Source organism: Larus michahellis, chromosome 4, assembly GCF_964199755.1.
Source record: "Larus michahellis chromosome 4, bLarMic1.1, whole genome shotgun sequence".
In the NCBI taxonomy this organism is placed as follows: Eukaryota; Metazoa; Chordata; class Aves; order Charadriiformes; family Laridae; genus Larus; species Larus michahellis.
Window position 1 is genome coordinate 73,036,288 of NC_133899.1, and position 23,077 is coordinate 73,059,364.

At 37.8% G+C, this 23,077-nt stretch overlaps 1 protein-coding gene across 10 annotated transcripts in view; it reads right to left on the minus strand.

Annotated features, from left to right (window-relative positions):
- Window positions 1–23,077, minus strand: part of CPT1A (carnitine palmitoyltransferase 1A) — a 42,483-nt gene that overhangs the window by 13,788 nt on the left and 5,618 nt on the right. For 6 of the 10 annotated variants that reach the window (XM_074585519.1, XM_074585523.1, XM_074585520.1 and 3 more), the window contains 13 exons: window positions 18,689–18,768; window positions 18,396–18,550; window positions 17,123–17,262; window positions 16,565–16,736; window positions 13,340–13,441; window positions 12,516–12,653; window positions 11,584–11,661; window positions 10,753–10,860; window positions 9,653–9,740; window positions 5,298–5,493; window positions 3,362–3,550; window positions 2,181–2,286; window positions 160–276 (listed from right to left, as the gene is read on the minus strand). In XM_074585519.1, coding sequence (XP_074441620.1) covers window positions 160–276; window positions 2,181–2,286; window positions 3,362–3,550; window positions 5,298–5,493; window positions 9,653–9,740; window positions 10,753–10,860; window positions 11,584–11,661; window positions 12,516–12,653; window positions 13,340–13,441; window positions 16,565–16,736; window positions 17,123–17,262; window positions 18,396–18,536 — 1,575 coding nt within the window. In that variant the 5' untranslated portion in view covers window positions 18,537–18,550; window positions 18,689–18,768. Of the gene's footprint in view, window positions 1–159; window positions 277–2,180; window positions 2,287–3,361; window positions 3,551–5,297; window positions 5,494–9,652; window positions 9,741–10,752; window positions 10,861–11,583; window positions 11,662–12,515; window positions 12,654–13,339; window positions 13,442–15,633; window positions 16,737–17,122; window positions 17,310–18,395; window positions 18,551–18,688; window positions 18,769–23,077 lie in introns of those variants that run through there. The other 4 variants (XM_074585524.1, XM_074585526.1, XM_074585525.1 and 1 more) reach the window with 2 other exon arrangements.

A 23,077-nucleotide genomic window follows, 5' to 3' on the forward strand; every position in this document is an offset into this window, starting at 1 on the left:
TTAAGTAAACTGAGTAATATCCACACATGAAATACACATCCTACAGGACTCAAATGAATTTAAAGCTGATTTATAGGGTTACCAGTAATTACTTAAAAGATTTGACTGCTCAAGAAAAGAGGAGCTTCTTCCTCAAACCACTAGCTGTTCTGTACTTACTTCTTCTGGAATTTCCCACTGTAGTTTGGTAGGAATAGGAATATTTTGATTGGTATCCCCTTTGCAATGCCCATCTTCTGAATAGCCCAGTTCAAGATATTCAGTTGTCATTACATTCTGCAAAGAATAACACTTCTTCAGAATTGCAACACATTCAATGCAGAATTAGGATTTCATTGTGAAATCGATATAACACATTTTCGGTATACAGCGAAATACAATATACAATCCGTTTCCAAATACTGAAAACAGATGCAAGTGAAGCCCTCGGTTTTACCTCTTATTTTAAGGCATTTTTACTTGTGTTCTGAGTGGGAAGAACACCAGATACGCACAAAGACCTATTCAATCGCACTGGTGCATTTTGTTAGATGCTACTGAATTAATCAAAATGTTCCAATTAAAAACCCACCTCAGACTTTACTAGTAGTAAAAAAAGAAGTCAGTCTTAGAGTCTTAGATTTCACAACCTTTGTTCAATTTAGATTCTAGACAATTTCTGCAAGTTTGTTACCTGTCAAAACTTGTTCATTGAGAAATAGTTTATTTCAGAGTAAGTGTATATCCCTGCAAGAATTTAATAATTTTAAGATTTGCATTCCACTCAAAATTGCTTTTTATATGTGCACTAGAGCTCTTGGGTGGGGAAGTAGAATGTTTCCAAGATGAACAATACAATTTGAACAACAGAAAGAAAAGGCTCTGTCTTACAAGATTTCAAACAATATCCTCAACTGAAAAAAAAAAATTAGAAAATACAGAATCATCAAAAGTGATTTGAATCTGCTCAGTATGGAAAGAAAAAGCTTGACAAAAACACTATTGCATTTTCTACATATGTATTTCTAATCTCTTATTTTAATTTAGTTTGCTCACTAGCGGTCAGAACATGCCAACTATGAAAGAAAGTTTAATCTATTCTAAAAATAGACAATGTACAAAGAAATCAGAATAACATTTTAGGAAACGAAACTTCTAGCTACTTAGTTTATTTTAGCCATCTTAATTCTAACCAGAAAGTGAACCAACTAATAGTAAGTACAGAGATATGAATTAAAGCATATAACATTATTCATTAAAAGAAAGAAAGTAACTCTCTTCCATTGAGCTAGTCTAAACTGCAATGCCAAATCAATCTTACATCAGTTTGGCCTTCTTCCTCCCCTGGTTAGGGAACACAATGAGGATTTTTTGTTCTTACACATGGAAACACTCATATAATAAAATTAGGAAGTTACTTGGGGTAGCAGTCAGACCTGAGACCCATTTGCACAAATACATAATGAAATCACAATTAGCCAATGTTTCTGATATAGTTTTGAGTGATTGAGTCATGTACCTGTTTACGGGTTTAAGCTTCAAAAAGAAAAAAATCAAATAGGATTTCAAGTAATAAACTAAATTCATGATTAACAAACCTGAAAAAGTGCATTTATTCCATTAATTGCAAATAAATACAAAAGATAAACAGCATATCATTCTGCAGCTCATTAAACAATGACTTAGAGGAAAAGTTAAAGCCTGTATCATTTCTTTACATTCTCAAAGGGTACTCTTAAAGTATTTTCAAAGATTTTTATAGCACAAGAAAACTTAAGTGCTTCAGGAGCGTGTATATATGCAAAAAACAATGCCCTATCAAAGAGGCAACAACCTATTGATTTAGAATATTATAAACAAGTTAGGTGGAGAGCTGTATCATTTTTCTATGAAGACATCTATGCTCATTAAAATGCAAGAGAGACATTTAATTTAAAGGACAGCAATGTTTTCTTTTAAGCAAGGGGTTTTGAGGGGTTTTGTTGTGGGGTGTTTTTTTGTTTGTTTGTTGCTTTTTGGGTTTTTTGTTGGTTTATTTTGGTTTTGTTTTTTTAAATTCTGCAGTTGCTGTAGATGCAGGCCCATAATCACTCATCAGCAACATGAATACAGGGGACTGAAAGTAACTGCTGATCTTCAGGACTGTTGCATGGACCATATCACATTATCTTCTGCATTAACTTTTTGTACTAAATACCTACCTCCCACAGGTGCCCAACAATAGGAGCATCTGCCCAAGAGTGCTCTGCATTCAGACCCATTTTGCCATTTTTGAATATTACAAGAGTGAATGTTTTATCAAACCACCTACAAAAGAAATTAAGATTGCTTTATGGTTTTGTACATTTCAAAAGCATTTTTATATGGTAACTTCATCTCTCAAAAGAATCACATTCAAATGCACTTGTTCTTGGCTTTTTTTTTTATAGTATTATTTTTAATTAAAGAAATATATGTAAATTTTAACTTCACGGAGTTCAACAACGTGAACCTCATGAAGTTCAACAAGGCCAAGTGCAAGGTCCTGCACTTAAATCAGGGTAATCCCCAATATCAATAGGTTGGTGGATGAATAGATTGAACAGTCCTGCAGAGAAGGGCTTGGGGTATTGGTGGATGAAAAATTGGACATGAGTCAGCAATGTGTGCTTGCAACCCAGAAATCCAATCATGTCCTGGGCTGCATAAGAAGCCACGCGGCTGGCAGGTCAAGGAGAGGGGATTCTCACCCTCTACTCTGCTTTTATGAGACCCCACTTGGAATACTGTGTCCAGCTCCGGGGTTCCCAGTACAAGATCAGTTAGAGGGGGTCCAGGTGAGGGCCACAAAAATGGTCAGAGGGCTGGAATACCTCTGCCATGAAGAAAAGCTGAGAGTTGGGTTTGTTCAGTCTGGAGAGAAGGCAGCTCTGGGACACCTTCTTGCAGCCTTTCAATATATAAAGAGGACTTACAAGACTGAGAAAGACTTTTTAACAGGGCCTGTAGTGACCGGACAAGAGGCAACAGTTATAAACTGAAAGAGATTAGATTTAGATTTGTCATATGGGAGAATTTTTTTTTTTTTTTTTTTTTTTTTTTTTTTTACAGCGAGGCTGGTGAGACACTGGAACACATTTCCAAGAGAAGCTGTGGATAACTCATCATCGGAAGTGTTCAAGGTCAGGCCGGACAGGGCTTTGAACAATCTGATGTAGTGAAAGATGTCCCTGTCCGTGGCAAGGGGGATGGACTGGATGATCTTTGAAGGTCCCTTCCAACCAAACCATTCTGTGGTTCCACAAAATTTATCAGCTTATAAGTCAATAATTCATATGTATTAGCCACGTGAATTAGTGGAATTCTAAAAGAGAAGGCATCTTCCACAGAGTCAATACTGTACCTGTCATAACATCTGCCATGCATTAAGGATTTTGCATAAGCATCCAGTGACTTCACTGGATCTTCTTTCCTGTACCCTTGATCGGTGTCATCCAATGTCACAAAAAATGCTGCTTTTTCAATAGCATCTAAGGACTGTTTGTTCTTTCCACGGCTGAAATAAGCCTGTCGAGCTTTAGCCCATGGTACTCTGCAAAAAGAATTTGGTTTGTAGCCAGATTACATGAATTTGTCAAAGTTTTATCACCCTTATGACCACTATGAGACATTCCTCCTACTTTTATCAAATTTGAGGCAACTACTTTCATTGCATTTAAACTATATCAGCAGTGAAACGTTCTGAAAATACACGTACAGTGTAATCCTAGGAATCAATTCAACATATCATCACGCATGTGTGAAGCTTAATGCTCAGAAATTCAACATTTCTGTGGCATGCAATACGTATAATATAGATCATCTATGTTTATAACTGAACAAAAGAAAATGTCTATTATATGGAAGGAGAAAAGAGCATATATCACTAAAAACAATCAACAGATATTAATATCCATTGTTGTAACACCCAAACCTAAGAGTCTGGACAATTGCCCATGGTAAATGCCTGAAACGCAGCTGAAGTTAGTCCTGAACAATGTAATTTCTGTATGGTTGCACCATGTTTATTTGTAAATTTATGCGGTTTTCTCAATGAAAAAATATTTCATTTGTTTTAATCCAGGAAGTGAGAGAAAGGAAGAACTGCTAGTAATAAAGTACATTAAAGCGCACAGCTTGCTCTCTCCTTTGTCCAGAATCAACTACACAGAGATTGAACCAAGTTTGTCACAATTTCATTGAACTCAATCATCTTGCACCTAGAACCAACCAAGTACATACTGCTTGTTATGGTTTGAGAAACCCGTAACAATTTATTGTCATTTACACAATTATTCTATCACTCAATGACCCCTCCCCACGTGGGAAGGCAAATCAGGGAGAACAATGAAACACGAGGGTTGAAATATAAATAGAATTAATAGGATAAGACTAAATAATTAACAATAATACTAAAGAACCAGTATTGATCCCAACACTAATATAAAATATACAAGGATTATACTCAGCCAAGTCTATCAGTAGGAAGCTGTGCACTCCCAGCAGTGGACAGCAAACGTTGGACACCGCAAGTGCTATGGCTTCGGGAGGAAGGGAAGGGCTCAGGGGTCCCACACCAGGGCAAGGTGTTCTCTGGACCACCGCCATCGAGGGAGAGAGAAAACTATGCAGCAAACTTTCTGATTTATATCAAAAGTGACGTCACAGTATAAAATCATCCTGTTGGCCAGCGTGAGTCAAGGACCCAGGCCTCACTCCTCCTTATCCCTGCACCTTGCAAGGCCTGAAAACACTGAGACCTTGAATCCCACATAGCCTAGCTGCCTATAAAGTAAATATTTTCACAAATTCCAACACTAGAGTCTTCCAAAAGTGGAGTTCTCCCTAGCATTAGAAGAGAAGTTAGTCCTGTGTCACTCAACCCAGGACATTGCTTTATTTTGTTGGTGCAAGTCATGAATACAGAGTAAGTTACTGAAGCCACGTTCTCAATTTTAATTTTTAAGTTATTCTTTTAAATGCCAGTGAACCCCAGAGTAGATAAAAATCAAGTAGTTCAATATGCGTAATACTGTAAAGCTTCCAATTACTACTCTTACGATAACCACAATCAAACCAATTGTCATAGGTAATCTGTATACAGGGTTGCCCTGCAAAATTACTTTTAACTCCATGTAGTTAAACGACTGAAGAGCTGTTACATGTTAGCAATATACAAAATCAGTGATGAAGGTATAATCAACTGACTGCAGACTATTTTAAAATTCCAAAGCCATTACTCAATTAATATGTTTGCTACTATTTCTAAATATTAATTTAAAAAATAATAACCACGATACCTGTCTCCTGCAGTAAGAGCTGCTAGCTTCTCTTCACCAGCCTGAGGCTCTGAATCATCATCAAGAATTCTTTGCATCTGCTGTTCAATTTCTCGGGGTCTCAACAGTCTACCATCATGGTACAGCCACACTTTGAAGTAACGGCCCTTGTGATACACAACAATGTGTTTGCTGTCTTTCACATGCTGGAGAGTATCTAGAATTACAATAACTTACGTGAAAACAAAGCTTAAATCTCAAAATAATAATGCACTAAACGTCAAAAGCCTGCTGCATGCACTGCCAGTTAGCCACAGTTTACTTATTTTAACAAAATAATAAATAGTGTGGAATAAACTGCTCCCCCACGTTATTTCAGCACAAAGATTCCTGCATGAAACAGTCAAATATGCAGATTTGATAGTCATTTGCATACACAGCACCACCAATTTCCAGACTGTAGGCCAATATTAAGAAACTAAATCTGTATTTCTGTATCTGAAAAGTAAGCACTAGTAGTGTGGTCTGTCCAAGCGGTCAGCAAAAGAACACGCTAGACGAGTCTGAGGGAAGGTACTTTTAAATCATCTGCATTCAAATGCTAGACAACTCATAGTACAAGCTCTGGGGAGTCTTAAGAGTGCCCAAATTTAGTACCATAAGCTTTTGTTCAGATTTACTCTGGCAGATGCAAAGTGAATACTCCATCTATGGCCAAAAACTGTAGTGTTACAAAAGTCAATGAAGCAGAAACCTAGGCCACAATTTCTTCCTCACTTTATGATTTACATGGCTTAATTGGGATAAGCCTGAACTTATTGAACTTTACTGAAACCTTCAACCACATATGAAGGTTTCTACAGCAGCCAGGAAAAGCCCCCAGTTGATAAAAACTGTTAACTGAATCCCTTCACTACTCCAAAGAACTGTTATATTCCTGTGAATCTGAAAAGACCCATTAATGAAGTGGTGAAGAACGATGATGTCAGAAGTAAGGGGCGCGAGTAAAAGTCATGATTCTGAGATATCTGAGAAGCTTTATACCAGGAGAGAGTACTGTACTTTGAGTGCTCTCAGCTATCCATAACATTTTGGCAGGTATCTACTGATCAGAAGTAGTTTTATGCTAATCATGCCTTTTGCTGTCCACTTCACATTTCTGCCAAAGATAGGATGCCTGTAATAGAAGTGTTAGGATTGGCAGAAGCATCACTCCAACCGTCAAGTAATTAATAACTTGTAATTAATACAATGGGTTGTGACTTGAGGAGAAACCCCACAGAGGGGGAAAAGCAGCAGCCATCAGCTAGTGATGCAATTTTTTCTATATTCCCAACCTGAGTCAGGACACCTTAAGTATTTGTCTCACATACATGACGTGTCCATACAAAAAAAGACAGCTTCTTGAGTGGAAAAAGCAAAAGTGAGATCATTAGTCATTTACATCAATGACTGACTTCAGAACAGTTGTTGAGCCCTTGCAATTACCTTTCAGACACCTTATTTATGAGCCTAAGTACAGATTTGCTGTAATAGAAAAAATCCTTTCCTTTTTCTTGGCAGTTCAAGAAATCATTTATGTAACATGCTGCATGGGTTTTCTATTAAAAAAAAAGGAAAAAAAGGGTATTGAAAAACATAAAGGCTCTTCCCTACTTAAAAAGAAGTGGTTTACTCCATAGTGTGTTTTGTTAAAAGACATGAAGCTTGAACAACTGCTAAACTGACAAGATACAGTGTTCATTAAGATTTTACCACCATTTAACACGAAAACATGCCACAGATTATTTTTTTTATTTTTTTAAAAATATGCTGCTCCTTTAGGAACTGTAACATACATAAAATACTTAAAATATAACTGAAATCGGGGGCAAGAAATCAAGCTACTCATGAGAATTTGGGAAAAATGTCTTTAAAACTCACTCACAAACAGAATGACAAAAGTTGTTTTTTCCTTTAGAAAAATAGAAACAACTAAAAATTGAAAGTGTAAACTAGGAAATGTGAAGTGCTTACAAGGAAAATACAGTAATTTTATGATGCTGACTGCACTTTAATTTGAAAGACTTTAAGCAGGAAAAACTGAGGAGAACCACTAAGATATATAGGATATATTTTAATCGGGTGTTACAGTTAGAATGGGCCTCTTCTACACTTCTCTGCAAAACTCATTCAGACTGAGAGAACACCAAACCCAAAGCTAAATGCAAGCAGTTCATACCTTTTATTTTATTTAGGAGAGAAAAGGCGAGAATAGCACTTCCAGTACTTGAAATAACATTAGCTCATACACCACAGTTTTCTAATAGAGACTTTAAAACTTGCTAGTCTAGTTAAGCTACTAGTTCATCATCAGGGAGTGATCATATCAGGAATATGTTTTTCTCCATTTCGCAGATAAAGGAAGCTGAGGCATAGCTAGGAAATAATTCCTCAATAATCCACCAAAGGCCAACAGCAGAACTGAGTGTAAAATCCTTATCTGACACATGCAACTACTGCTTTATCCACTAGCCAATGCCACTTCCCCCCACCGCTTATCCAGCCGCATACAGCAAATATCAGACCTCCAGCAGGGAGGAATGGGCACATCCCTGTGTCTGTTTAGAAACTCTTTATGTTTTTCATTCTGCAGTTGAGTGGGACTAACATGCTCAAAGGCAGCTTGAAATGTAAGGTGAGTTACAGACCTCAAAGAAAATAAAAGAAAATCCTGACTTCAAGTGACAGCCCATACATACATTCCAAATGGAGATGACTAACCAATAACCCTTGCATCCCAAATTCCTAGTGATTGTCCCCCATGCTAATCATGGCTGTTAGGATAACTCTGCCAAATGCCATATTTCATTCTGATGCTGACACAATGATACTGTGTTGGATAAACATGCAAACTTGGGTCTAAGGGGCTCTTCAGCATATAATCAGACCAGAGAAAACTAGATACAGCCTAAGCTTTTGTAGAAAGCGCAACAACAACAGAAGTCTCTACTGAAATGTGCTGTGAAATTGTAAGTTTGCTTCTCAAAGAACAAGAAAATGGATAGCAACATTTTTCTCCCACCTGTTGACTACAAACGTTAGTATTTCTAGATGCAGTCTGCCTCCCTTTACAGTGACAGATCTCAGAAAAAAAGCCAAACACCACCAAAAACGCCACTTAATATTAAGATCATAAAAACCCTCTTGAGCCTGGAAAATTTAGGATAAGCTGATGGAGATCTTTGGAGGCTACCTTGGGAAGAAACCCACGATGAACCTTTAGGGATACATTACCTTTAGAAAAATAACACCTAATGTGAAGAGTTAGCCTCAAGATATTGGATGATGTATTGATCATCAAAAAAAAGATGATATTTTTATGGTGAGATAAAACAACAAACAATTTATCAAAGGTCTACCATTGTCTAAAGTGAAATGCTTTTATATTTATAGACAGTGTTAATGAATGCATGCAATAAGAGCATATGTACACTGACAGTGAGAAAGTGTATATGAACTATCACTTACTGATACAATTCTATTTTACTGAGCTAACATGACTGCTTGAGATCATGTAAACATATCCTTAGTCTCCCACAATAAGCAGAAGGTGCAGAAACAGACTCAGGTGAAAGTGACTCTACTGTAAGTCAATGGGTAAACACCCCTCTATTTAACATTAAACTGTGAAAACTTAGTTACTCATAGCTTAGGATAATCAGACCATTGCTGGGAGTTAGGGCAGGGGAGGAACCAACAAAACTCAGAGTATGTATTTCTTAATGTGTTACAGAGAAAGTTTTTGACACAGTCCTTATTACAGGTGATTTGACTTAGCGGATGTCTCACAGTGCATACAAAAGGTCAAGGTAACAGCGGCATTGAGAACCTTGACAGGACTAAGACTGTACCTGCCTCCAAACAAGGTAAACAACTAGCGTTAAGAAGAACACATTGGGATGTTGTGAATCATAAGCCGAGAGGAAAAAGGGAAAGTCAAGCAAGCAAATGGTTTTTAAATGGTTGAGATAAGAAAACACAACTTTTACAAAGATAAAAACATGCACATCAAAGGATCCTGAAAGAGCACAATGGAGAAAAACAAAGGTTATTTATAAAGTAAAAACACAGAGCAGACAACAGTTCCATGAAGTTTGTTTTTAATTTAAGTAAAGGAAGAGACAAAAATCATTGAAGAAGCTTCAAAAATCACCCTAAAAGAAAAAACATCTATGCACTCTATAGCAATTCATTACTTTCTGAGTATCAGAACACAGTATTGGTGTGTCCTTGTGGCTGTCAGATCCTTATCTGCAAAAACAGGATTTTAGCAGAAAATACCACAAAACCTGAATTCCATTAAGGTGTTTATTCTCCTTGGCTGGCCTGCTTACCTGATTCCTCTCCTGGGATACGAGAGGTATTAAACATCCGTTCCCACTGAGCTGAGCAGAGTGGAACAGTAGATCCCATCAGAAGAATCTGTGCCACAGAAGTACATGAAAATGTAATTTTGCATATACAATTAGGAAATTAAAAAGGAAAGAAAAAACAGGATCTGGTTAAAGACAAAGTATAGAACAGTAAGATTTATAATACATCAACACAGGTTGGTTTTTTTCCCCCCCTTTTTCTTTCCTTAAACTACACGTGGAAAATTCCACTAACATTCCAGTAGCTATATTTTTTCTTTCCATCCTACCAAAAGCTCACCCTTCAGGAGGGATGACTGAAGCTAGCTAGCATCTGAAATTCAAGGAGCTCTCAATGGCCAGTCCAGGTGCAAAACTTAAAGGTGCAGCATGCATTACACCTTAATTTTTTCTTCTAAAGCTATTTCTGACATTTTAGGAACAAAAGTTCACATTTCTCAGATTTGTAGTTACATACAACTAATCCCATTCCTGCCGTGACCTTCAACAAAACAACATTTCATCACTACAACAGACAGCCACTAGACAGAACAGAAATTCACAATGGGATTCACCTTGCCTATCTTTGCTACCTAGAAATTGCGCAACACAGGATTTTATCACTATCTATAGATAGGCTGCCACTGGCCCACGCTTGGCCTCAAGGTCCAGTCCTTTGTCCTAACCACCCCTTGTGCTCACACTACACGATTCCACAGACTTTTCAGACTTCAATGGCTCAAAAGTACCATTACATGCTTAGCCCATACCAATAACATGTGTTATACAGAATACTTAACTTACTCAAATACAAGCCTCTACTTGTCTTTTGGGCAAATACATATCTTAATTTCACATACTGCAATTAGTTGTCATGACAGAATCCTGTATTTTTGATTGTTAGTTTCTGCCCATGTGCAATTCAAATGATAACCAAGATGTTTGGGACCACAAGTTTAGTTACATCTTACAAGTAGTTCTGACAATAAGACATTCCTCTTCTCTCCCATTCTGAAAACTTATCAACTTCTTACAGACTGTACTGGAAAAAGATCAAAAGCCATTTAAACTTATATACATACTGGCTTGATTTCTTGTCTGTCCAGTTTTTTCCGATAGAGTAGGATGGCATGGATAACATTACCAGCTCTAGCTGCCTGCAGGGTTGTGGGAGATAAATAAAGGAAATCCTGTAAAGTACATAAGAATCATAAGTTAATGATTACCAGACTACATTAAAAAAAAAAAAACAACAAACAAACAAACCCACAACCAAAACCAAAAAAACCCAACTGATAGTAAGTCTCATCCATGTTCTTAGAGTTTATTCTGGTCAATATAGAAAAGGCTTTAAAACATATGAAGTGCACTTGTGCAGCGAGTTGATGACTTGAAACTAAAATTTCTCCAAAAGTCACAATCTCCTTAAACAGCATCAGCCCTAAAACAAACATGATAGCTGTTAAATCATCCCAATAGAAAAGACAATGCTACCTAAAACTTGAATCCAAGATGACTATGTATTTCCTCTTTTTGTTTTTAATTTTAGGGTCTTTTACAATTTTACTTCTCATACAGACATTTGCAATTATAAGCACACACCTTGTTGAATTGTGTTACCTATGAAGTTTTTTTTACGTAGAGCTTTTGAAAGATTGCTTGCTGCAGTAAGCACAAAACTGCGTAAATCATTACTGCATGAGTCTGCCTAAGTGGCAGATGTACTAAGTTTATTATTAAGATAGCACTGCACTTGAAGACATTGGCTGCAGGTTATACTAGAAGAAAGAAAAGCAAAGGTCATATCTCAGCAGCAACGGACTTCTAAACAGAAAGATATCGCGAAATAAGATACTTGGCAGAAATTTTACAGTGTTTCTTTGACACATAAGGTGTTTATAGTCTTTACCTACCATTGCAAAATAGTTACTATTAACCATAATTGGTCCACGTCCTCTAAGGTAGATATATTCTTCCCACCAATCACTAACCTGTAGCAGGAAGTAAAACAAAAGCATTAAAACCTCATAATTTCCAGTTTGTCTTCAATGTTAATGACTCCACAACATAACATTCCATAAAGAAGCAGGAAGGAAACTGCTAGCTTGCCCCCCAGCTTAAAAGACGACAAACAAGAAACCCTAATTTGTGTTAAACTCTAGGTAAAACAGCAAAAAAGGGGTGAGAGAATTAAATTAAATTCAGCTGTAGCTCTCTGGTCAACTTCTGAAGAAGTCATCATCTTCAGATAGTATCTAAAATCTATAAGATCTCCTGAATGTTTTGCAGCCTTTGCCAGGACACCATAGCTCAGCTTAGGCTACTGGATACAGCTAGATGTTAGATAATATATCAGGAAGGAATTATATTATAGTTCTTACTATGATGTCGGGGTTTGGGTTTTCTTTTTGGTAAAAAAACACTTTATTGTTACAATTCTTTATTTCTCCTCCATATGCTCTAGTTGTTCTATGTAAAAAAATTGTACTAAATCAGTCTTCTAAACTGCCTGGGTGGCCAAGCCCATTGTTAAGTTATTAAGCTTAACAAGCAAATAAACAGACCTCAAAAGCGATCGTAACAGCAAAAGCTAAATCACCTGCTCCAGAATAACAAACACAAAATGAGGATTCATTATTTCAAGTTCTATTCACCACACTGTCTGTTTACCAAATCACACAAATTATTTCTGTGCAAATCAGGTGGTCTTCAATGCACTTTACAAAAATATTAGGCAGTTTCAATTACCTTCTTTTATATTTCAGAAAGAATGAAAGCAAAGCCAAAAAGGCAACAAATTAAATTGTGTCATTTGAATGATTGAGCCTCCTATTTATCTACTCACATAGTTTGTGGCCCACCAGGATTTTAGCTTTAAATACCACTGAAGCCTTGGTCCCAAATTAAATGCGAAATCTTTGGCAAGACCCTCCATTCTTCTGAACCCTTCATCATCCATAAGTGGCCGAACTGATTCCAGATACTAGAATACAGGAAAAGAATCAGCATCAGTACAGTAACTAAGATGTAGCTTCTTGCCATTCCTACATAAAGCATTTGGATAGTAGACAAAGACTATCCAGACTCAATTTATAAAGTTGCAAAAACTATGTTCTTAAAATAAGAGTATACACTTTTCTAAACATTTGCCTGCAAACTACAAAAATGAGATCTTTTTCCAGACGTTTGTCAGCAAATCACGAGTGGATGAGGCTACTTTTCTAAAGACACATTTTCAACTCAAAAGGGAAATCAAGCAGAGATTATTTTTTTTCCCCCTCTCAAACAAAAAATCAAATCTTCAGCTTCTGTGACATACTGTCCTACTTACAAACTTTGCCAGAACGTTTTGTGTCATAAAATACACGTTTATACGTTCAAGCTGTGGAAGATAACAAAACCGGTATGTTTCAAAAGCCCTGGAAATCACACTTCTTTGTATAGTCTTATATCAACGGACATCACATCATCCAGTATGAATTACACCAGCTTCAAATTGTCACCAGTTTTGGTGGTTTGTCATAGCCTATATTTTAATTTCTACGCAGAAGTTTTAATCCCTTACACCATATTAATACCACCATGCAAGACATGACCAAAAAAACCCACAAGGGCATCTAAATATAGATTCATTGTTACTGAAGAAAATGAATTAATGAATGTACACACCCTATTGACTGTGTCTTTAACAGCTGGAACTGGCAATCGTGGTAAAGATGTCTGGAAACTGTATAACATGGGCTTACGTCCTGAGAAGAGTTTTACAAGCGTCTGAAGAAAAACAAAAACAAAATACACACCTCAAATTATTACGTTCAACAAAAGAAAAATGACAGAGTACTAAAGTGTAATGTAACTCGTAGTTCTTTTCACTGGTAAATTATACTGTACTCAAATTAGCAAACTATCATATTTATCACTGTTTCACAAACAAAAAAGGCACTGACATGAACTAACTTCCTAAAGGTTAAACAACATGTCAGTGGAAGAGAAAGACAGTCATAGCCGTTCCTGACATCCCAGAAAATCTTCTGGTCATTGGGCAGTATTGTTGTTTATGAATGGCAACCTTGATGCCAACAGAAAATAAAGACAGAGTTACTTAGCACTTCTTCATACATTTCCCTCTGTAAAGATTATAAGAGCAAGTCTACCTGTTGATCCTTTTGCTATATAGTAGATACTACAAAAATATCTATATCATGCTTCAAAACAGGAATCATTATCAAGCCCATCACTCAGCTAAGGATTCTAGATAATCCTTCAAGCGTGAATCTATCTCAGGTGGTCTACTGCATCATTTGAACATACTAAATTATGCAAGCATGCCAGTGTTCTATTCAGTGCTTGTGCCACCAAAAAACCCAACAAAACAAAAGAGCCAGAGATGACAGTTCCCACCTTAGCTTCAGATATTACAGCATCTCCTGTTTTCCATGGGAGACTAAAGACAGGAGCAGCATTTCTGCCTACAACTACTTCTCAGCTGTGACACGCACTAGGCTGAAAGTCTAAACCATGCAACTTCTAGGCTACATATGAAAGGATTTTGACCTTATCACCCTATTTCAGCATTAAAGTAAGGTCAAGTATTACACCAACGATCTGGTGGAACCCTTATTGTCAAAATCCAATCTTGGTCCAATATACTATACTGTATATTGTACATAGGCCCATAGACTAAAGACAAAAGAAAACAAAGGATGTCATTTCAGTACTGAATTCCTATAAATACTCCCTTCTCTCCTCCCTGTATCTGACAAAACTTGTTAAAATGTGGAGTTTCTTCCCCACCCCTCAACTTCCTTCATCAGCACAGCTAGAGGAGGTTGTTTTAGGCAGCACAAAACTTTCAAGAGTTGCAGAGTATTACCAGCGTCTTCCTGCAAACAGCTCTGTATCAGAGAGTTGTCAGGTGCACATGGATGCACCACAGTAATCAGCCCAATGAAATCCAGTTGTGCTTCATGACAAGATAAATTTGAAGCCAGGTGAGAAAAAAAAAAAGATCATCTTTTCATAAGAAAATCTAATTCCATACTTGGAGACAATTTTATCCTAGAACTCTTAAGCCAGAAAAGGTAGAAATTACCTTCAGAGAGAGAGTACCTGCTCACCTGACAAAAACTTCACAGTATTTATCTCTTAAGTAAACTTGTAGTAGAGAATTTATAACAGCTTGAGACTATTAAAGTGATCTGACACACACATACTTAGTTACATCTCTGATTTCATATGCAGACACAGCAAGTAATCTCATTCTAGCATACATTGCATCTGTGTTATTTTTTTTTATTTTTTAAAACTGTAATTAGTACTTGGATTTTTCCCCTAACCCCGATACAGGGCATTTGACTTTAGAAGATGAAATATGTTAATTAGAAGTACCACCAGACTTCCAACCAGTCTGAAAGTCACTTTGTACTGTGCCTGAAATCAGAGTTCAGGTTTTTTATCTGCATGACTATTTGAACAGAAGACAGTGTATTAACAATAGCGTTTTTCATGCTGTTAATCAGCAAAAAAAACCCCAAACAAACACCACAACAGGAAAACCCCTCCAGAAAATTGAAGTATTAAAGGATAATAAAAATCTAGAAAACTAAGGTAGTTGGTACTGTTTTACTAGGGAAACCAGTCTTCTCTTTTGTTGGGACTAGCTAAAGAAATAATAAGGTATTAAAATAGAGCTTCATATTAAGTATAGATGAGACACTGTTGGGCATACACCTTTATAGTGTTCTGTATTTTAAAACATGTATAATATACAACAAAATATGTATGCAACATACAACAAACAAAAATTTACAAATACAATATGCAACAAAGCATGGTAAGTAGCGTTACAGTTCATAGTGTTTAAGGTTGATAATGCAATATTAACAGCTTTAAAATATCTATCTGGTAGGACATGCTGAAAACCCAGACAACTACAGCTTCAAGCAATTGACAGAAAGCCTTACCATTCAGAGCCTGTACTGTACAAATTCGAGTCATGAGGCTCCTGATACCGCTTCCAGGAGAAACTATCAATTAGAAATTTCATTTGTAACAGATGAAGATTAAATTCTATTTTAGTGTACCATTCTGGATACCTGTTCTTGAACATATTTCATAATAAATTATGACATGTTGTTATCTAAAGCACGTCAGTTAATTTTTGAGGCTGCAGAGACTAATTTTATCGCGCTTAAGTTATTTCTACAACAATACTGGTAAAAGTGAGTTGAAACAACTAAGTAACAAAAACCCACTTCATCTCTTGGACCACCTACACGTACATTTTCCTCACTTAACATCTATCACATCCTTTAAGGATCCTTTTCCAAAGCACCACAATAATCAACAGGAGACGGGTCATTCCCACCTTATCCTCATGTGAAAACTGCATAACAAGCTACCTACCTTAAGCTTTTTCTCCAAGTCATTTTGGAGGCATACCACTAAATCAATTGAAAGGACATTCAGCATTATTTTCTTCAAGCATAAGATTAATTTCATAACGGATGACTAGAAATCCTAATATTTCAACAAAGAATTAGGGTAGCACTTTCTGGGGAGGACAAGATTCTTTGGTGCTGCAGCCCAAGTTCTTTAAGTTGTAGTTGTGCACACAGAGAAAAAGTAGGTATTTGACTCACACAGTCCCAAGGCATTGGCAAATTTAGACGTTCTTCTTGAAGTGTTTACTCTTCCTTCTACAAGGCCATCCTGAATAGTTTAATTATAGCATCAGAAGGATGACAGTAATTAGTAGAAACATCTACCTAACAGCCTCCTGTCCCATGACACAGAAAACACAAGCAAGGAAAAACCTGCAAAACTTTTCTTTTATGGCTTTGAATACAGATCACATAGAAGTTAAGACGAAAGAGGAAGACAATATATCCTTACCATCCAAAACTTGGTGCCCGCAGAAAGTTTGCCATGTTCAGCGAACATCCAACCATGATAGGAAAGCAGCATTTTTAGGGAGTAACGCATTGTGACAATAAGGGCAACCCAAAGCCCTGTGCCAAAAAGTATTCCACTCACAATGTTCTGCGTTTGGTTTGACATATAGCCACTATTAAAAACAAAAGCCAGCACGTACCAGTTAATATCAGTTTAAGTTTTAAAGAGAACCTAATATTGCAAATCAAAATCTAATGGTACTACAGGCAGGCATTACACAAGGTTCATGCCTGTTTAGCCCTTTTTCATAAACTGCTTTCCAAATACCCTCTCATGCAACAAGCTCAAAGGCCACAGAAGTTGGCAAGTGTGCTTCCTAAATACTCAGAAAACAGTGTAGTAATACCTATTCATACCCTGATACATCTGCTTATTGGGCTTACTCTGTCACAAACATACTGTTCAAAAACTGATATACTTTAACAGGATTAGCTTTAAGAGTAGCTGCAAATGAAACTGATTTCCTTTAGAGGAACAGAAACTTTTCAGTCTACTTACGTTGTATCAAGTGTTCGGTTGATTTTAGCTATTATTCCTAAAGAAGGATCAATTTTGGCATACATTGTTGACATCACACCCACAACTACAATAAGCCAGCTAGATGGGCTAGCAGGATAAACGCCAGTGATAATTCCATTCTGGAAAGAAAAGCCTTCACATAATTTTTTCATACCAAAGTGGCTGACTTCATATTACCATGGAAAGAAACAAAAAATCAACACATTTAAGCCATTTAGTTTAAACAAGAAGTTAAGATTATCCAACATTTTCTTACATATGCTTAACTCAGCAGTAGGGAATGGATTTAGTTATGTTGGACTGCTACAGAAAATTGTCACAATGCTATTAAGAACTAAAGGAACTTTTCAGTTCTGTTGTAGACAACACTGATCCACATGCAAGTCTTACTAAAAATATTGAAATTAGCAAACTACTTTGGAACAAATGACACTTCAAATAATTCCCACTTACACTGAGTTAGGCCTCTCTAAATGAACATACGGCAAAAATATTCTGCTGAACAAAACACTGAAAACCGGAATCAAGTGGTGGGTTTGTTGGTTTGATTTGTTTTTTTTTTTTTATATACATCATTTAAATAGTCTCTCATAGCGTTATAAGGAGATATTATTAAGACTACTGTTAAAAGTATGTTTTAGAAAGATGTTGAAGATAGTCCGTAACTTATCTAGTTTGCTACTAAAAAAAATAGATACTTATTATTTATGATCACATGAACAAAACAATAAATTCACAACAATCTATATCAAATACCTCATCAGAAACATTATTACTTAGCATAACTTGAACAACACAGATGTTCAGGTAACTTTTTGAAAACAGCAAACATTCCCCTTAATTTTAAAATTTAATTTTGGCAGAGAATACATAAAATCAAGACTGTAGGCTTGTACCTCTAAGTGATATGACACTAAAGATCACGAGTTATATTTCTAATTTATGCTAAAAGATTAGTTAATTACACAATGTATTATGAAAATAATGAAGTAAACTAAATCTATTGAATTTCTACATGTTTCACCTTGCTTCCATAGAATAAATCAGAAAGTTCTACCCTTTTACAGCATCACCCAGTGCTACCTTCCTCAGTATCCTTTGTCTTAACTAAAAACCACACAAGTCTTTCACAATAAGGAACCCGATTCACTATAAAGGCCAAAAAACTAAGTTTTGCCTGAACAAAACTTTGATAAATCTATAAAACAATAAATAACCCTGAAGTATGGTGGACTTGACTAATTTAAAATACCTTGAATCTGATGAACTTTTTCTTCCATGAATGGACACCAGACAGGTAAATTTGTTTGAGTGCCTCATGGCTCATTCGCAGGTCAATGCCATCTGGAGTTACTGTAAATTGAAAAGCTACTGCTTGATGAGCTTCTGCCATTTTCAGAGAGAGTTCTGTAAAAAAGCAAATTTAAAAAGTTATTTCCTTTTTGTTCAAAGGACCTAGGAGCTAGTCCATTTCTAACAAGATATCTTCTACACAATGACTTTGGGAAATATTCAAAATATGCAAAGTTTACAAACAGTACTTGCCTCTTCCTTACAGGTTTATGCTTGCACTTCAGTCTGAGTGTCCAATATGTTAATTAAGATATGTCTTCTAACCACAACAGCTGAAAATGGAAGCAAAACACTCTCATGTAACTTAGGTCTTTTGGCAGGATTGCAGCAGGCTCAATATCATGCATACATGCAATATATAAAAATTCAGAGCACAGCAGAAAATTGAAGCCATAAGATTTAGAAAAAGCATATCACAGGTACATAACATCTCACTCTGCAATGATAAAGGAGACTCAGACTTTTTTTTTTTTCATCATTTTGAAACAAAAGGTACTTGAAGTCTTTACCTCAGCTAGCAAACCAAAGCTGCTTCTGGCCATATCTTCCTCTGAATTTTTTTCCATATCTTAATTAAGTTAAGTTAATTTATCAATGATAACTTCCTCCTCCAAGTGACAGAGTAGCCAATGAGGAAAGGTGCCATGCTGGACCTTGTTCCCATCAACAAGGAGGGGCTGGTGGGGAATGTGAAGGTCAAGGGCAGCCTCGGCTGCAGTGACCATGAGATGATGGAGTTCAAGATCCTTATGGCAGTGAGGAGGGGTGTGCCACAAGCTCACTACCCTGGACTTCAGGAGAGCAGACTTAGGCCTCTTCAGGGACCTGCTTAGTAGGTTACTGTGGGATAAAGCCCTGGAAGGAAGAGGGGCTGAAGAAAGCTGGTTAATATTCAAGGACCACCTCCTCCACGCTCAGGCACCATGCATCCCAACAAAGGGGAAGTCGGGCAAAAACACCAGGAGTCCTGCATGGATGAACAAGGAGCTCCTGGACAATCTCAAACTCAAGAAAGAAGCCTGCAGAGGGTGGAAGCAAGAACAGGTAGCCTGGGAGGAACACAGAGAAATTGTTTGAGCAGACAGGGATCAAGTTAGGCAAGCTAAAACCCAGACAGAGTCAAATCTGGCCAGGGACATCAAGGGCAACAAGAACAGCTTCTATAGGTATGTTAGTGACAAAGGAAGACTAGCGAAGATGTAGGCCCACTCTGAAAGGAAACAGGAGACCTGGTCACATAGGATATGGACAAGGCTGAGGGACTCAATGACTTTTTTGCCTCACTCTTCATTGGCAAGGGCTCTAGCCACACCACCCAAGTTGCAGAAGGCAAAAGCAGGGACCAGAAGAATGAGGAACCACCCACCGTAGGAGAAGATCAAGTACAAGACCATCTAAGGAAACCGAAGGTGCACAAGTCCACGGGACCTGATGAGATACATCCACAGGTTCTGAGGGAACTGGCAAATGAAGTTGCCAAGCCACTATCCATCATATTTAAGAAGTCGTGGCAGTCTTGGGAAGTTCCTGCTGACTGGAAAAGGGAAAATGTAACCCCCGTTTTTGAAAAGAAAAAAAAAAGGAGGACCTGGGGAACTACAGGCCAGTGAGTCTCACCTCTGTGCCTGGCAAGATCAAGGAGCACATTCTCCTGAAAACTATGCTAAGGCACATGGAAAATAAGGAGGTGACTGGTGACGGCCAACATGGCTTCACTAAGGGCAAATTATGCCCTTACAAATTTGGTGGCCTTCTATGACAGCATTACAGCACTGGTGGGATGAGGGAAGAACAACTGACATCATCTACCTGGACTTGTGCAAAGGATTTGATGCTGTCCCACTTGACATCCTTGTCTCTAAATTGCAGAGACATGATGGACCAGCCAATAAAGAATTGGCTGGATGGCAGCAATCACGGAATCACGGAATCTTCAGAGTTGGAAAGGACCTCTAGAGATCATCTAGTCCAACTCCCCTGCTAGAGCAATCAAGAGTTGCAGTCAACAGCTTGGTGTCCAAGTGGTGACCAGTGATGAGTGGCGTTCCTCAGGGGTCAGTATGAGGACTGGTGTTGTTTAACATCTTTGTTGGCGACACGGACAGTGGGACTGGGTGGACTGTCAGCAAGCTAACCAACGACACCAAGCTGTGTGGAGCAGTCAATACGCTGGAGTGAAGGGATGCCATCCAGAGGGAACTTGACAGGCTTGACAGGTGGGCCTTTGCAAACCTCATGAAGTTCAACAATGCCAAGTGCAAGGTTCTGCATGTGGGTCTGGGCAATCCCATGCACAAATACAGACAGGGCAGAGAATGGACTGAGAGCAGCCCAGAGAAGAAGGACTTGGGGGTGTTGTTTGATGAGAAGCTCAACAGGAGCCAGCAGTGTGCACTTGCAGCCCAGAAAGCCAACCACATCTTGGGTTTTATCAAAAGAAGCACAGCCAGCACATCAAGGGAGGTGATTCTCCCCCCTCTACTCTGCTCTCGTGAGACCCCACCTGGAGTACTGCATCCAGCCCTGGGGCCCTCAACATAAGGGCATGGACCTGTTGGAGGAAGTCCACAGAAAAGCTGCAAGATGATCAGAGGGCTGGAGTGCCTCTCCTATGAAGACATGCAGAGAGAGTTGGGGTTGTTCAGCCTGGAGAAGAGAAGGCTCCAGGGACACCTTATAGCAGATTTCCAGTAGGTAAAGGGGGCCTACAAAAAAGGTGGAGAGGGACTTTTTACAAGGGCATGTAGTGATAGGATGAGGGACAATGGTTTTAAACTGAAGAGGTTGATTTAGATTAGATATTAGGAAGAAATTCTTTACTGTGAGGGTGGTGAGACACTGAACAGGTTGCCCAGGGAAGTTGTGGATGCCTCATCCCTGGAAGTGTTCAAGAGCAGGCTGGATGGGGCTTTGATCAGCCTGGTCTACCGGGAGGTGTCCCTGCCCATGGCAGGGGGGTTGGAACTAGATGATCTTTATGGTCCCTTTCAACTCTAATAATTCTATGATTCTATTATAATTTCAAGCTGATTAGTCACAGCAATAAAATACTAGAGCCCCTGCGGCTCTGCGTTCTGACTGGTAAATAAGTGCAAAATCAAAACTATGTAGAGTTGAGGAAGTCAAATTACAATGGTCAGAAAAAGTGACCTTCACATAAACAAACGTGAAATTAAGAGGAAATTTAATTGAAATGCAGCTCAGTTTAACTACCCAAACAAGTATCAACAGCAGTGCCAATACAGACAAAAGACCATCATAATGGGCAGGCATAACAGCCTCAAATAAAAACCAATGGAAGTTAAAACAGAAAAGTAACTGTGATTCTGTTTACATATTTATGTCTCAACTCTGAGGATACAGCCAATTCAAACTGAACTGTATGCTTATATTTATCAGCTCATCTTCATAGCTTCTTTCTTTCCATAACCAGCATTTCTATATAAATATCCTGGAAGTTCCCCCTACTCATCATTAATTCAGAGTAATGTTGTTTGAGCACTTACAATCAGAACATAGATTTTTGCAGACAGGCTCTATGTATAACACTGAAATTGTCCGAACTACATATTCCTGAGGAGACCACTGTGATTCCAAAGTCTTTTGTCCACATTCATTTATTAGCTTGTCAAAATTTCTGTGCATAATCCTAAAAACAACATCCTCTTAGAAGTATGTCAAAAAGGTAGAGGAATCCATAATACCGCCTGTAGGTCAGGATTCAAGGAGAAGTTTTAATTTCACATTTTTACTGGTACAAAACATGTTATCAATACTAAGTGTTTTAAGGTGGCACTGGCATTTCTAAGCAAAATCAGAAGGAAGTACAATTACTTCATGCCTTTTGAATCCCAAAGGCTGACATTTACATTTCTTTTGCAAACCTGAAGCTTAGACTTTGTAATTAAACTTAAATTCTGATAGATGTTCATCCCCCGTTGAACGGCATGTGAGGGCTAACCAGTGCAGTTTAGCTGGGCACTTCAAAAACAGTTTATTATGACTGTATTGATGCTCCTCTAGTCTGCAAATATTCTACTATGTCAAAGTCATCTGGAGAACAAAGAAGAGGTGCAAAGGTGCATGAGTAGACAACTAGGGAATGTAAGTACTGGAAATGCTGCAGTAATAGTAGGCTTAGGAAATAAATAAACAATACAGGAAGAGAGGGAACATTAGACAGAGATGAACAAGGTAAGTGCTGTTGTGCAGCATCCAGTAAGATTGCTGACTATTGGTAGTGACTGTTTACAATATTTAAACTGCCTATCCCTAGACCAGCTTGCAATGATCAACCTCTGCAATACAACTAGTGCTACAGTGGCTGATGGTAATTCATAAATCTCCCAAATCCATCAGCCACTGCTCAAGTTTTAGAAGCTGATTCCTGGGTGAATCAGGCTTCTGGGTATCCAGAAGGGTGGCTAAAACTCACAGTGTCATACAGATAGCACGCAACTTGATCTAAGCATGTACAGTGTCTAATTAGGACAACAAAGAAACCAAATCTGCTTTGAACATCAGTTTCAAAACCTTTAAAACAAGCCCTGTATGCCCTAGTAACAACTGCAATTTGTAGTA